The following is a 15,099-nucleotide window of genomic DNA, read 5'->3' as shown; positions in this document are numbered from 1 at the left end:
AATAACCCCGTTCATATTTCGGAACCTGCGGAGGCTGCGGTCCGCGTCTCGCGAGCCTGAGAAGACGCATTCGCCTCCTCGTGCGCATCCAAAATCTACACCGGAACCCATCTTCTACCCTCTTCCCCTCCCCTTTTTCGCTCTCCTTGCACAGAACGGCACGGGACAGCAGCGATTGAGAGCCACCCCCGTAGCGTCGAGCCGCCACTCGACAAGTCGGTAACTCGGTAGAAAAAGAATAGCGAATTAAAAAATTATTCAAATAAAAATTGATAAGCAATTCAAATGAGATCCGGTAACCAAAACTGGTTGATAACATAATGGAAGAAAAACTTGCGAGTTGCAACTAAATCAGGTGACATTGTCTTAGATGTGACTGATGAAAAGTTAATTCCGTAGAAGGAGTCATTGGATTTTGTTCAAAGGTCGAGTGATGAACATCGCGAAAATCCAAAAGGGATCTCTAGCTGATGTTGGGTCCACCGAGGTCTACCCAATTTCTGGCCAAAACTAAATGCCTTCTTAGCCTTTTGATTCATCTCGATTTCACACTAGCGAAAACGAGGTCACCAGAGTCTATTTCGTGCCCTTGTAAATTCGTAGGATTCATCATACCCTATATAAACAAGCGATTACAATTTTGATGTACAAAAGCAAAGGGGGATATAACAAAAAAAGTCATAAACCTATTGCAATTGTATCGATTCAGTCATAAACCATTTTTTTCCCACTCTTAAATCTTTTACATTTGTGCCAATTCAGTAAATCTGACCAATTTTGACCAGATATTACTGACATAGATGTCGGTCACCCTACGTGACATGGTCACCTTCGCTCGTGGTTGGCAAGGCCCTGGCGAGGCTGGCCTTGCTTGCGGCTGCACTTGACCATCTCGAGGTACGGCCGTGGTCACCAGACATGGGCGAGGCTGCCTTAGCTCACGGCCGACAAGGTTGGCCTTGAGGGTCGCGCCGGTGACCCTTGTCGGCCACAATGGGGAATAACAAAAGAAAAAAAGGAAGGAAAGGAAAGGAAAAAGAAAAGGAAAAAATTTAAAAAACTATTAAAAATTATTCACTTTAGAGCCGGTTGTGTTACGTAGACCGGACGACGTCTATGTCAATGATTTCTGGCCAAAATTGACCGGATGGACTGAATTGACACAAATGCAAAATGTTTAAAACTCAATTAACAAAAAAAATGTATATAACCGAATTAAATAGGTTTAGAACTTCTTTGGTAATTTTCCCTTGGGAAACAATATATTTCTTGATTCACTCCGAACAAATGGGGAGGGGATTAAGGGCGCAAATGATAACCATTCGGTTTATCTGTTTTTCTATTTTTTTGTTTCTTGAAATATGTTTGGAATATAAATCTGTTTGGGTACGCGATTTCATTGTTTTTTATTTCCAGGACAAATTTTTAGCCCATAAAATTGATTTAGAATAGAAATGAGAAATATATTTTTTTTTACTTTTCTATTTTTGGAAAAAAAATAGAAATAACAACTCTCTTATTGCTCGCCCTTACCGCCCCCCATCGCGCCGGCTGCCGGTCATCCTCCACCGCCGCCTGCTGGGAACAGAAATTTAAGAACAACCTATCAGACGAATTTCTCTTCTGAGAACAGAAATTTTATGTCATTATCAAACACTATTTTTTTTGCTCAAAAACTTATTCAGGGAATAGAAATTTCCAACGAAGAGAACGACCATAGTTCGCGCCCTAAGATGAAAGAGTCCTTAATGGCCAAATCAGCTGCGTGATTGAACTTTCCATGCGTAAGGAAGGGAAGCAAAGTCGCCGCTCCCCGAGAAAGGCAAGTTTGCCCATTGAAACGTCCGTTGAACTTCCAAAGACAACGACGTCATGTAAAAGAATAGCCTTTTTCAACCAGGACAGGTTCGTTCAAAACAAAAAAAAAAAATTACCAGGACAGGCAGCCAAGCCAACGCCAACGTCGTTCGCCAAATGCTGTCCTTCAAACTGCGTGTCCAAACACTGCGTCGCCCGTAAAAGGAAACTGAAACACCCCCCCGCGAGCATCATCTTCTCTCCTTCTCTCTCTCTCTCTCTCTCTCTCTCTCTCCCTCGCTCGCTCATTGAACTCGTGAAGCTCGGTTTTCCTTTCCCTCTCTCTCTCTTTCTCTCGAACTGGGTCGTCGTCTCCGCCAATGAAGCAGCGACCCACCAACCCATCAGCCGCCGCCAGAGGCCCCCTCGCATGACGATACCGCCCATACTTGCCGTGGTCTTCTTCCTCGCCGCCCTCCTTCCCGCCGCCCATGGGCTGGGCGCGGGCGCCACCGTCGCCGCCGCCTACGGCTCCGCCACCGTGTGCGGCGTCGTCTCCGGCCAGCCCACCCGCCCCGTCCGGTGCTACCGCGGGGGCCGGCTCCTGGCCGTCGAACCCAACGTCTCGTTCACCGAGGTCTCCGGCGGCCGGGGCTACTTCTGCGGCCTCAGGTCGGGCGGGTCCACCTTCCTCTGCTGGGACATTCTCAATTCCAATTCTACCCTCGTCCCCAGGAGGGTCTACCGAAAAGAGTCGGCCCCGTTGAAGAGTCTCGCCGTTGGGGACGATCAGGTCTGTGCATTGGTGAATGCCACAGGAGAGGTGAAATGCTGGAGGATCGATGACACTTTTCAGGTACCGTCTGGGGCTGATCGATTCTCGTCGATTTCATCTGGGTTTGGGTTCTCCTGCGGAATAACGATGAATACGAGTCATGTCCGATGTTGGGGTAGCCGTCAAATCTTGGATGCTATTCAAGTTCAAGATGGGTTTGGGAACATGCCAATGTCGAGTATCGTCGCAGGTGGTTCACATGCTTGTGGGTTTAATTCTTCTGGTTTTGTAGTTTGCGGAGGGAACAATGATTCTGGGCAGCTAGATGTTCCTTCGCATTCATCCTTTGAGTTCTCTTTGTTGTCTCTAGGTGCTAATCATAGCTGTGCAATCAGGCAAGTGAATGACACTGTCACTTGTTGGGGTGGCGATGGCCAGTATTCAGCTAATGGTACTGATGTAATTTCATTCGAATCGATTGTTTCGGGTTCGAATTTCACTTGTGGATTGACATCAGGTAATTTGTCGATCATATGTTGGGGTCCTGGTTGGCCTAGTGAGTCGGTTGGGGGGCTCGCGGAGCTTCCTTTGACAGGAATACTTCCAGGGCCATGTGTTCAGTCAGCTTGTGAATGTGGCATCTATGGTCTGTCACAGTCTCTATGCAGCGGCTCTGGTGTGATTTGCCAGCCTTGTACTAACCAATTACAATTCCCTCCACCTCCTTCACAATCAATGCCGCCGCCATTGCCACCGGCGCCGATCTCCCCTCCATCCTCCCCATCACGAGCTCTTAGAAGGGGCTTGTTGGCCTTTGCGATTGTTGGATCAGTTGGAGCATTAGCAGGAATTTGCACGATGATTTACTGCTTGTGGAGCGGGGTATGTTTTGGGAAAAAGAAGGTGCATAATTCAGTTCAACCTACAATTACTAGGGGGAATTCGAACGGCGGGACGACATCGAACACTAGTCCTCCTTCAAGATCATCCACCATAAGGCGCCAGAGCTCAAGAGCGATGAGGCGCCAGAGAAGTGGAACCTCTTCAAAGCACGCCGATAAGGCAGAGGAATTTTCTTTAGAAGAGCTAGCAGCGGCCACTGGCGACTTCTCCCTCGAGAACAAAATCGGAGCCGGCAGCTTTGGTGTTGTTTACAGAGGGAAATTACTTGATGGTCGTGAAGTTGCCATAAAAAGGAGTGAAACCGGTCCAAGGACGAAGAAGTTCCAGGAGAAAGAAAGCGCTTTCGAATCGGAAATTTCGTTCTTGTCTCGGCTTCACCACAAACACTTGGTTAGGCTAGTTGGGTATTGTGAAGAAAAAGAGGAGAGGCTAATAGTATATGAGTACATGAAGAATGGAGCTCTTTACGATCACTTGCATAATAAAGACAATGTCGAGGGAAGTAGTAGTCCTGTGAACTCGTGGAAGATGCGGATCAAGATTGCGTTAGATGCCGCCAGAGGGATCGAATATCTACACAACTATGCAGTGCCTCCCATTATACACAGAGACATCAAATCTTCTAACATACTGCTAGACACTTACTGGACGGCCCGAGTGTCCGATTTTGGATTGTCGTTGATGGGTCCTGCATCCGATCGTGATCTCAGACCATCCAAGGCTGCGGGAACAGTAGGGTACATCGATCCCGAGTACTACGGTCTAAATGTGTTGACTGCGAAGAGCGATGTGTATGGCCTAGGGGTGGTGTTGTTAGAATTACTAACAGGGAAGCGTGCGATATTTAAGAGCGGCGAGGATGGAGGGACGCCGATTAGCATCGTGGACTTTGCCGTTCCTGTGATAATGGCAGGGGAATTGGCGAAGATCTTGGACTCGAGGGTGGGGTCGCCGGAGTCGAACGAGGCGGATGCGGTCGAGCTGGTGGCTTACACGGCGATGCATTGCGTGAATTTGGAAGGGAAGGACAGGCCAACCATGACCGACATTGTAGCTAATTTAGAGAGGGCATTAACTCTATGTGAAGATAGCCATGGGAGCATCTCCAGCGGCACAATCTCCATTGTTTCAGAATGAAATCGAGGATTAAACAAACAGTGAAAAAAAACAGGAACAAGATCTCCTTTCATCATTATCTTTTGTATTTTCACTTTTGGGAGGGATGATCCAGATGGATTTCAGGGGATTCTTGATTGTAAAGGGGGTAGGCATTTTCCATCTGACCTTGAGCTCTAGTGTTAGGATTCTGTGAACAGCAGCAAGAGCCAGAGAGGCTCTGTGATGGATTCAGTTGTCATTTGTTTATTCCATTGAAGTGAAGGAAAATTACTCCACATTTATGTTTTTCCTTTCTCTTTTGAGTTCTCTCTCTCTCACATCAGTGTGTGAAACAAATTGCTGCATGAGATCTTGAAAGTGTGAATAGGTTTCTAAGTGGTGCCCCCAGAAAAGGACTGCAGCACCAATCAAAACAGAGGCTCCTCTTTCGAGATTTGCGTGTCTATGGATCACACATGGTCCTCATAAAAATGGACAGATTCGGGAATCGGTCCTACCATAGGAAAAAGAACTCGGGTCCTTTTTCAATTCGACTTCACACGTGGAGAGGGGGCAGGTAACACGGTGTCTTTGACTTTGGAAATTCAAAGAGGAAGGCCGTCAACGACCAGTGCCTCCGAGTCTGAAAGGGTATTATGCTCAGCGAGTGTTACCCCGTGTAGGGCCCAGATGCTGATCTTCGTTTTCAAACTTGAAAACCACACCGAACCATATTGTGGGGGCAAAGGACATTTATGGGGATTTCATTAATGGGGTATAGTCTTCATTTCGCCCGTTAATTGATAGGAGAAACCGACGGGGCCAAACCAGAAATTGAATACTGTGGAATAAATCGGTCACCGTCGGATGAATGTCGAATGTTGGCGGATCGGCGGTGGCCGGCGACCACCACCCACCACCACCACACCTACACCTCTCATGAATCTTGGTGAGAGCTATTCATGAATTTAATGTGGATTCCGTTCTCTTGTACTGCTTCATGGATTCAAACTTTGGTTGCCGACTTTCCCTTTTGGACCATAAAGACTATTTATTGCACTAAATAGAAAATTAGGTTTTTCAAGTACTTGCAACAAGGAAATAAATGAAAAGAGGACAAGAAATTGCCCTGCAAATGGTCCTTGACTGCAAGTTTTTCGCCATTTTGATGCATGCTGTGTTCTTGTGGATTTGGAAATGTGAACATTCTTGATTTTGAGAGTGGGGGGTGTGCAATTTGAAAGGATAGCATCTAAACGTGCTTTGAGAGCACTTACTATTAAGGCATGAGGCTTAGTAAATGTGATTTAACAATGTGGACTGATTTACATTTCTCATTCTTCAAAGGGTTCATGTTCACCGGTGTCTAATTAACATAGTAAAGAAGAAGTAATTCATCAAGACAATGAATACCTAACAAGAGAAACGTCGATATGTGGAGCACGTCAAATTTTGGTTTCTTCGGTTATCTAATTAACAAAAATCTTTTCGAATTATTTCAGTAAGTGACTAGGTTTTATTTTACTATCTTTCATCATCTTAGTAAGGCCCTTTCGGAAAACGCATCAATATATATTAGAATCAAGATGAATACAATTATAAGTAAATTAGATTATTTGGAAGCTCTAAAAACCACATGATCAAGCATTTGAGCCAAAAAGGGCCAAACTTTTTTAGAATGAGAAGTTCTTCCTTTAGAATGAACAATGGCCATGAACTTGTGCTCTAAACATTACGAAGTAGTAATAGAATCAAATTGAACATAATTATAAGAGAATCAGATGATTCGGAAGCTTCAAAACCCACAAGATCAAGCATTTAACTCAAAAGGAGTTAAATTTTCATAGAATGGGAAGTTCTACCCTTAAAATGAACCATGACCTTCAATATGTGCTTTAAATTTTTCCAAGTACTGATAGAATCAAGATGAATACAATTATAAGTAAATTAGATAATTTGGAAGCTCCAAAAAATACAAAATCAAGCATCTGAGCCAAAAGGAGCCAAACTTTCTTAAAATGAGAAATTCTTGCTTTAAAATGAACTATGACGCCGAACTTGTACTCTAAACATTACCAAGTACTAATAGAATCTCGAACACTTATAAGAGAATTAGATTATTCGGAAGCTACAAAAATCACAAGATCAAGCATTTAACTCAATAGGAGTTAAACTTTTATAGAATGGGAAGTTTCTTCTTTAAAATGAACCGTGGCCTTCGATCTGTGCTCTAAACTTTTCCAAGTACTGATATAATCAAAATGAATATAATTATAAGTAAATTAGATGATTTGGAAGCTTCAAAAACCACAATATCAAGTATTTGAGCCAAAAGGAGTCAAGCTTTTCTTGGAAATTGGAAGTTCTTCCTTTAAAATGAACTGTGGCTTTTACATATATATTTGCAAAAAGAAAACGAAAAAGAAAATATCTCCATATATGTTCTCACCATTTTTACGTAAAATCAATGTCCAACACGAGATAAAAACCAAAAAAGTCCTAAACCTATTCGCACGGATACCAATTCAGTTATAAGTTTTTCAATTTGGCTAATTTGGTACTAAACCTTTCAACGATTTGTCGATATAGTCATTCTATTCAATTTTGGCCGAGAATTGTTGACATGGACATGAATCAATTTGGCTAATTTGGTACTAAACCTTTCAACGATTTGTCGATATAGTCATTCTATTCAATTTTGGCCGAGAATTGTTGACATGGACATGAACAGGCAGCATTAACATGTACAATTTTTTTCCTTTTTAAAAAATTATCTGAAATTTTTTATTCTTTTCATTTTTATATTTTATATTTTATTTCTTTTTTTTCCTTTCTTTTGCTTTGACTATTGGCCAATGGCGAAAGAAAAGAAAAAATCATAAAATTTTAAAAAAATTAAAATGTTTATAAAAAATTCAGAAAATTTAAAAATCTGTAAAAATTGACATCATTAACAAGATTCTCTCAATTTTCAAGATATTCTTTAAATTTCCCTCCAAGGGTATGCAGAGGGCAACATTAACAAGATTCTCTCGATTTTCAAGATATTTCTCAACTAAAGAAGGAAGAAAAACAAGACCCTCAATTCGTATATTTGCTATGTTTATGTACCTTTATACAGTAAGAATAGATTAAAATATGAAGAAAGGGTAAACAAGGGAAGCAAAACAAACAAGAAGAAGAAACCTGGGGAGCTGACTCTGTTGAAACAACTGGCATGACGAGGCTTGGCTTGATGACTACTTAGGAAAGTCACGAATCATTAGAAGTGGTTTACCGAGATTAATTTAATGATTAGTAGTGGGATTAGATTGAATTAAACAAAGGTTGGGAGAAGTTTTACAGCCCGAAAAGCACACCTTTTCAAGCGGCTGCTTGCCGGAGTTGACTGGGTGGAAAGCAAGGCAATGCTTATTAAATAATTAAGCAGGGATTAACCACCTTGTAACACGTCTGATTAAGCGGGAATAACATAATCAGTTCATTTTGCAACTTGATCGTCGTACCAAAAAGAAAGCCAAGGAAGGACACAAGGTTGGTTGGTGGGCTCAGTTTGGGGGGAGGAGGATGGGCGGGCGTGGAGGACGTGGTCGAGTTGGGCTCATTTGTTGAAGGTGGCGACGAACGTTATCGGGCCTTTGCCGGTGAAGGCAGCCTGGAGGCCAATGATGAGGAACGTGAGGCGGGCGTGCTTGATCTCAGACAGCTGGAGATCCTCCTCCTTCTCCGGGTCGGAGGCGAGGCCGAGCGGGTTGAAGTATCCGCCCGGGTAGAGCCGCTTCTCCGGATCGAGCTCCGCGTTCCTCTGGATGTTGATGTACCCGATCACTATCACCTCGATCCATATCAGGGTCGTTAGCGAGAACGGCAGCGTTTTCCATTAATTAATTAAACGGTGTTAACTGTATGACTTGATTGAATCAATTTAACAAGTTTTAAGACTTGATTGCATTTTTTGTAAGTTTTAGAACTCAATTGCACTTTTATTAGAAGTTGTAGGACTTCTAGAAAACATATCGATCCATTTTTTAATTTAATACACCTATTAATAAGATTATTAAATAATTAAGCAGGGATTAACCACCTTATAACATGTCTAATTAAGCGGGAATAACATAATCAGTTCATTTTACAACTTGATCATCGTACCAAAAAGAAAGCCAAGGAACGACACAAGGTTGGTGGGCTCAGTTGGGGGAGAGGACGGGTGTGGTGGGGTCCCGTGGTTGAGTTGGGCTCATTTGTTGAAGGTGGCGACAAAGGCGATCGGGCCTTTGCTGGTGAAGGCGGCCTGGAGGCCGAAGATGAGGAACGCAATCATGGCGAGGCGGGCGTGCTTGATCTCGGCCAGCTGGAGGTCCTCCTTCTTCGCTGGGTCGGAGGCGAGGCCGAGCGGGTCGAAGTATCCGCCCGGGTAGAGCCGCTTCTCTGGGTCGAGCTCCGCGTTCCTCTGGATCTCGATGTACCCGATCACTATCACCTCGATCCATATCAGGGTCGTCAGCGAGAATGGCAGCGGAAGGCCGAGGTAGGACGATCCCTCCACGAGCTCCACCTGAGAAATAAGTTCGGATTTCGTTAATTAAGCAAACATTATAAGTAACTATGAAAATGTGGTCGGAATATCCTTTGATTGCGAATGAAATTATTATTGTATCATGTCGTTTATTTATGATCCTCACGTTATTAAATATCTTTTGTTGTTTGCGATGCTGGTTTAATTTGGAACAGCTAGGACTAGTCTTTTTTTTTTGGTGGGGGTGGGGGGGTTAACTAGTGAAATTTTACTTAGTGAGGAAAAGTGAAGGAGCTCGCTAAACAGATTGTCTTTGTAAAATTTTGTGAGATTGTTGTCAATTGTTCTAAAAGCTTAAGCCGTAAACTTAAACTGTTAGATGAAAGCGTGGTTCAATATTTAAATATTCCATCAACCAATTCAAACCCTCTTAGAGATTATACTATATCGAAAAGAGAAAGCTAAAAGAGCAGTTCGAGAGGTTCTTTCCTCTCTCTCTCGAAGAACTTACTTCATGCAACTTTTTACACTGTATAATAACACAAAGAAGCACGTTAATCGCAGTTTTAAGTGTTACACTAAATAACCAAACTTCCCTTAGCCTTGTTTTTAGGCTATAGCTCTATAAACTCCAATAGATAACACCGGATAGCAATAGTGGATACCACTTCTGTGTACATATATATGAAATAGTTTCTCACTAATTAATTTCTTGCCCCACCATCATCACCAAAAGCTAGGCACTGGCTTGGTAAAGAAGAAGCCACGACGAGCCAAAGGATACAACACGCGCATTTTTCAACGTTAATGTTGACAGCAGGAACGGACAAACAGCAGAAACACGTACTTTTTAAATGTGTGGATCTTACTTCCTACGGAGTTAAGAGTACCAAAATATCTTCCCGACATAATCTTGTAATTTTCATGTATCCTCGTTTTCTGGTTTCCACTAAGGTTTCCCACCTTCAACTGTCGAATTCGATAATTCTTACAATACCTCATACTCGGATTAACACCGATGATGAGAAGATTTGTAAAAAGGAGAGAAAAGGGAGCTGAGGAACTTCGATTTCTTTATCATCTTAACCAGCCAAACCAGCCAAATTAGATTTCAAGAACAATCCACTGAACAATAATTTCTTCACATGGGATTCTATCATCTTGTGCTGTACTTGTGGTAGATTTTTTGTTGTAAGACACTGTACGTAGAGAATTGTATTGTGTATGATGGATGGTCCATATGGATATGGAGCGTACCTTGCCAGCATCTTGCCATGCAACCCCGGTGAGCGCCTCCACGGCGATCGCGCCGAGCGTGCCCAGCATCGCCCACCGCCCATGGATGAGCTCGCACTCCCGGAAACGCTGCAGCCCGAACACCTCGCTGTACGGCTGGAATGGGGTCGGCTTCACTTCGGACGGATCGACCCTCACCCCGATCACGTCCCCAGCCAAGTTCTTGGCCAGGTTCTGGTCCAGCGAGTCCAGCTCGAACTGCAGGTACTCCGCCGGCTTCCCCAACCCAAAGGGGTCGAAGCCCCGGTCCCCTACCATGGTCCCGTCGAGCCACTCTGGCGGTTCGGCCCCCGGGAACCAGACCAGCCGTTCCCCATCCAACCTTTTCTTGGCAGGTTTTGGGGGAGGCGATTTCTTGGCTCTGAAGCTGAACCGGGCTTGGAATCGCCCGAGGCTCGGCTTCGGGTCGGCAATGCAAGTACCGAAGAAGTAGGAGGAGGTTGCGGCGGCGGCAGCAGCCATGGTGTTGGGGGCAAGTCAGTGGATACTATATCTTATAAATAATATTGCAGAGAGAAGTGGTTTTTGTTGTGTTCTTTGTGGGTTATTTGGAGTTACAACTCTTTTTATTTTATTTTAATTGGGGATGGTTTTGGTTGGGTTGAAAAAAGGAATTGGTGGAAACTAAGGAACGAAAGAGAAATCAATGGATGCGAGTGGGTCGGGCCTTATCTTAGCCTTATCCGGAGGTGGGGGAAGGTTGGATGGTTGATGGGTGCTTCACCTTATTCAGTGGAGCCCCTTGATTCCTATACAGTATATACTAAGGATGCCGTCGCTTTCTGGTAGGTATTGAGCAAGCCTCGTCCGTCCATGCATGATGCCCGAGCATCGGCTCTCATTCATGGAGGCCGAGGATGAGGAACATAGCCGGCGAGATAAGACAACCATACATCGAACATTCTTCAGATGTCTGATCAAAAAAAAAAAAAAAAAAAAAAAAAACATTCTTCAGATGTTGCTGTGTTGTGGCCAGTGATTCTGGCTGTAGTGTTCGAATTCGAGGACGCTAAGTGAAAGTTCAGAGTTATAAACACAATTGCAGACAACTAGTCGACTCTTCTGTAGTTTATATTCTTGATGGTTATGACGAGAAAGACCAATTGGTAATCAGCTTGCACGAATGGTCCAAACATAAAATGGGTAATTTGCAGGAGGTGATGCTGAGAATCGGACCAGGGCCAACCTTATTGAGTTTCTATGCGCGAGTGGCTGGGCCACCGTTAACATTGGACCAATATGACTTGTTATTCTGGATCTTAAGGGTGCGCATGAATACCATTCTCGTGCCGGCTATTTCCGAACGTAAATGATTTTTTTATTCTCACTGCGAAAACAATTTCCGAGTATTTGAAGGCGTTTGATAAACTGTCCAAAATTTCTATTCCTAGAGTAGAAAAGAACAAAATGCGTTTGGTAACTACACAAAATTTCTGTTCCCAAATAATATTTTAATAATATTTTGAATTGTTTAATTTTTTTTTCTTTCTATTTTCTTCTTTGGCCTTGGCCGGTCGTCGGCGACCGGCCACGCCCAGGGCCGGCGAGGGCGTCACGGACCTCGCCGGCCGCCGCGGAGGCGAGGGTCGCCCTCGTCGGCGAGGCGAGGCGCCTCGCCCGAGACGGCGAGGCTCGGCCTCGCCCGGATCTGGCGAGGCCGAGCATCGCCGTCGCGACCCACGGCGAGGTCGGCTCGCCGTGGGTCGCGACGGCGAGGCTCGGCTCGCCAGATCTAGGCGAGGCCGAGCCTCGCCATCTCTCGGGAGGCCGACCTCGCCGTCGCGACGGACGGCGAGGCTCGGCCTCGCTCGATCTGGGCGAGGCCGCCTCGTCCAAGCGGCGAGGGTCCAGCCCTCGCCCTCGCCGGCGAGGGCGACCCTCGCCTCCGCCGGCCGGCGGCGGGCCGTGACGCCCTCGCCGGGCCTGGGCTGTGGCCGGTCGCGAGTCACCCGGCGGCAGGCCCAAATGAGGGCAGAACAACACAAAAATAAGAAAAGAAAAAAAAACTGATTCTCAAAATTGTGCAGAAACAAGAAGCAACTTTTTTACTTCTTGTTTCTCTTCCAAAATCGTTTCTCGGCACAAATTTTTGCAAAAATGTGCCAAGGAACAAAAAATTTACCAAACGCATTTCTGTTCCCAAACTATTTCTGGGAACAAAAGAACAGAAATTTTCACTATTTGGCACGTTACCAAACGGGCCCTAAGCCACTGCCCACTGGTCTAGCCCTAGAAAGCGAAGCATCTCTTGTTCAAAGCAAAACGCATCGTGATACCCGTGAGTTTTGTCGACGAGTGCCTTCGGTACATTTGTTAGATAGTAAAACAGAAAGTTCTCGATGTTTGCAAATGCACCAACTGCTCCCATGTCATGTGTAATCAAATATTTTATGGATTGAACTATTTTTTATCAAGTATACTTAACATGTATCTCGATGACGCTCCTTCACATTTTATCACAGCAGTAGAACATGAGCTCTTTTGTAACGTATATATACACACTGGTGTAAGGGTGTGTTTGGGAGAGATTTGAGGAAATGCAAAGCCATTTTATCAAACATCTGTTGGTGTTTGTTTGTAAAACAAAAAAATAAGGCATTTTTCTTATCCCACATAGGAAAGAAAGGAAAGTTTTTGTCTATTTATAAGTTAAGGTATTATCCTTTATTGTAAATGAAGAAAATGGGTGAATGTGCTAAACTCCACTATACCCGCATGTGGGTGTGTGATTTTAACGCACGCATGCACGTCGCAGATCAAAATAAGCCTTAATCAACAATTTATTTATTATTTTTCTTGTCTTGTGATTGTTCGGACAAAACTGTCCATTTTACGACATGAAAAGGTATGTCAAAAAGCATGTCATAAAATGGGCAGTTTTCATGCTCGAAGAGTTTGTGTCTGAATCGTAACTTTTCAAACATGAACGGTTGTGTCCAAATGACGGTTTTTCAGACACGAAGGGTTATGTCCGAATTGTAATTTTTCGGACATGAATGGGTGTGTCTGTATTGGCAGTTAGACACCAAGAGGTGTGTTCTATTTGCTTATATATATTGGACAACTATGTTCATTTGACAAATGAACAGAACTCCCTTCATTTTTGTCTTCCTTAAAAGAAAAACGAGACAACTATTTTCTCAATTGTTTCGCAGAGAGTTTTAGGAGATTACTGGAATTGCTATTCAGTATTCTTACCGTGACTTTATTATATCCTAAAGGAAGTTTGCCAGTAACTTATAGCAACTTCGTAGGGCAAATTGATCCTAAAAAAGAGTGATTACACGCCTCAAAGTTCGACTACATTCCGATTTCATTTCCTCCAAACACAATTTTCCAACAACATCTTTAACTTAATGTGTATCTACTGAATGCAAATAACGTTTGGATAAGAAAAGAGAGAGAAAAAAAGAGAAGTAACAAGAACTAGGTGCTTCAAGCGAGGGCTTCGATGTCGCTGCCACCTCCCCCTTCTCTTTCTTCCACTCTACTCACCCTCCGCTTTGCGTCGCCGGTGCCATCAAGTCTCGAATTCAGCCACGCTTGACCCAAGTCCTAGATCTCAGATCTTGGGCTCACTTGGCGCTAGATCGAGGTCGATTGCGTCGGCAATGACCACAAGTGGCTTGTTGGTGTGGCGATTGATCGAAGGGGGCTCATTGGTGAAGGGGACTAGTTGGTATAGTTAGCTAGTTGAGCACGAGCACGCTGTCACAGGTGGCTCGTTGGCATGGCGGTGGTGCAGTCAAGCAGCAGAGATGGGCATGTTCACAAACTTGCCAGAGATAGCGCAATGGAAAAGAGAGGGGGAGGAGAGAGATTGTGTGTAACGCAAGGATCGAACTAGAATTTTTATAATTTAATGTGGCAAGATGGGAATCAATAAACCCTTGGAGATGGCTTTTCGAAATTGCCGAAACTAATCTGCTTTAGGCCTTTAGCTTTGTCAATATTAGCTTTCACTCAATGCTCCTCAATGACCCTACTTTTATTCAAGGGACTTTAGAGGTCCAAAGCCCTTCGCAAAAGTTAAACCAAATGCAATCTAAATATCTTTGACCCGCCGTGTGTTGACGACACGAGTAGAACATGCATTTTCATTTGTGAGCATAGAACTCGCCTTAAGAAAAGAGAAGTTTCTTGCCCCCGGAGGATGATAATGGCTAGGCTGTAAAGAGCAGAACCGGGGCGGGTGAAAAATCGGCAAGGGACAAACTGTACGATCCAACGGAAAGGAGAAAGAAAAGAAAAATGGTTCAGTTGCGTATACGTGAGGAATCATGGGCCGTGGGAAACCCATGATTCCAAACGTGTAAATGTCTGGAACATGTCCCTCAAAAGGCAAGAAAGCGATGGCCACACACGGTCGCGAGCGACACGCCCAAGTGGACGACAGCCTTTGCCCTCGCCCATCATCATCCCCCGTCACCAACACCACAGCTTTCGAACCTTTTCGTTTCCTTTTTCTCTATTTCTAAGGAAAGATTTATTGACTTTTTCTTACCACAGCACGTACCCCCTCGACCAGCTCAGCTGCTTCTCTTTGGCATCCCACTTCTGTCAAAGCTGAGCCGATCTTTGATAATTATATGTTTGAATAATTGCATTCTGTGGTTGATGAGCTCAGTGCAAAGGAGCCTCTTGAAGTGATTGGAATATTTGCTTCCCCACAAGCTTTGATGCTCTTGAGCTCTTTGCTTTGTTCATCTGCTTT

At 44.2% G+C, this 15,099-nt stretch overlaps 2 protein-coding genes across 5 annotated transcripts; one reads left to right on the top strand and one right to left on the bottom strand.

Moving 5' to 3' along the window:
* The first annotated feature begins 2,074 nt into the window (after positions 1–2,074).
* On the top strand, positions 2,075–4,871 carry LOC115673019 (putative serine/threonine-protein kinase-like protein CCR3). Of its 2 annotated transcripts, XM_056308444.1 has the most exons (2): positions 2,075–2,822; positions 2,943–4,871. In XM_056308444.1, exons 1-2 carry the CDS (start codon positions 2,228–2,230, stop codon positions 4,610–4,612), a joined length of 2,265 nt encoding a protein of 754 aa, XP_056164419.1. In that variant the 5' UTR covers positions 2,075–2,227; the 3' UTR covers positions 4,613–4,871. The 2 variants fall into 2 exon arrangements, with proteins under 2 accessions (XP_056164419.1, XP_030450895.1); XM_030595035.2 differs by having other exon boundaries at positions 2,075–4,871.
* A 3,091-nt stretch (positions 4,872–7,962) lies between these two features.
* On the bottom strand, positions 7,963–10,955 carry LOC115673280 (chlorophyll a-b binding protein CP29.3, chloroplastic). Of its 3 annotated transcripts, none has more exons than XM_056308445.1 (3): positions 10,347–10,955; positions 8,824–9,128; positions 7,963–8,187 (listed from the first exon to the last, which is right to left on the bottom strand). In XM_056308445.1, exons 1-3 carry the CDS (start codon positions 10,845–10,847, stop codon positions 8,175–8,177), a joined length of 819 nt encoding a protein of 272 aa, XP_056164420.1. In that variant the 5' UTR covers positions 10,848–10,955; the 3' UTR covers positions 7,963–8,174. The 3 variants fall into 3 exon arrangements, with proteins under 3 accessions (XP_056164420.1, XP_056164421.1, XP_030451256.1); XM_056308446.1 differs by having other exon boundaries at positions 7,963–8,223; positions 8,860–9,128; XM_030595396.2 differs by lacking the exon at positions 7,963–8,187 and having other exon boundaries at positions 8,646–9,128; positions 10,347–10,953.
* Positions 10,956–15,099: the final 4,144 nt, after the last annotated feature.

The sequence above is a fragment of the Syzygium oleosum genome, unplaced genomic scaffold (assembly GCF_021117445.2).
Source record: "Syzygium oleosum isolate NSW1041296 unplaced genomic scaffold, Sole_v2.1 Sole_v2.02, whole genome shotgun sequence".
NCBI classification, from domain to species: domain Eukaryota; kingdom Viridiplantae; phylum Streptophyta; class Magnoliopsida; order Myrtales; family Myrtaceae; genus Syzygium; species Syzygium oleosum.
The sequence above is the reverse complement of the archived record's forward strand: the minus strand, read 5'-3'. Positions and strand labels throughout refer to the sequence as shown.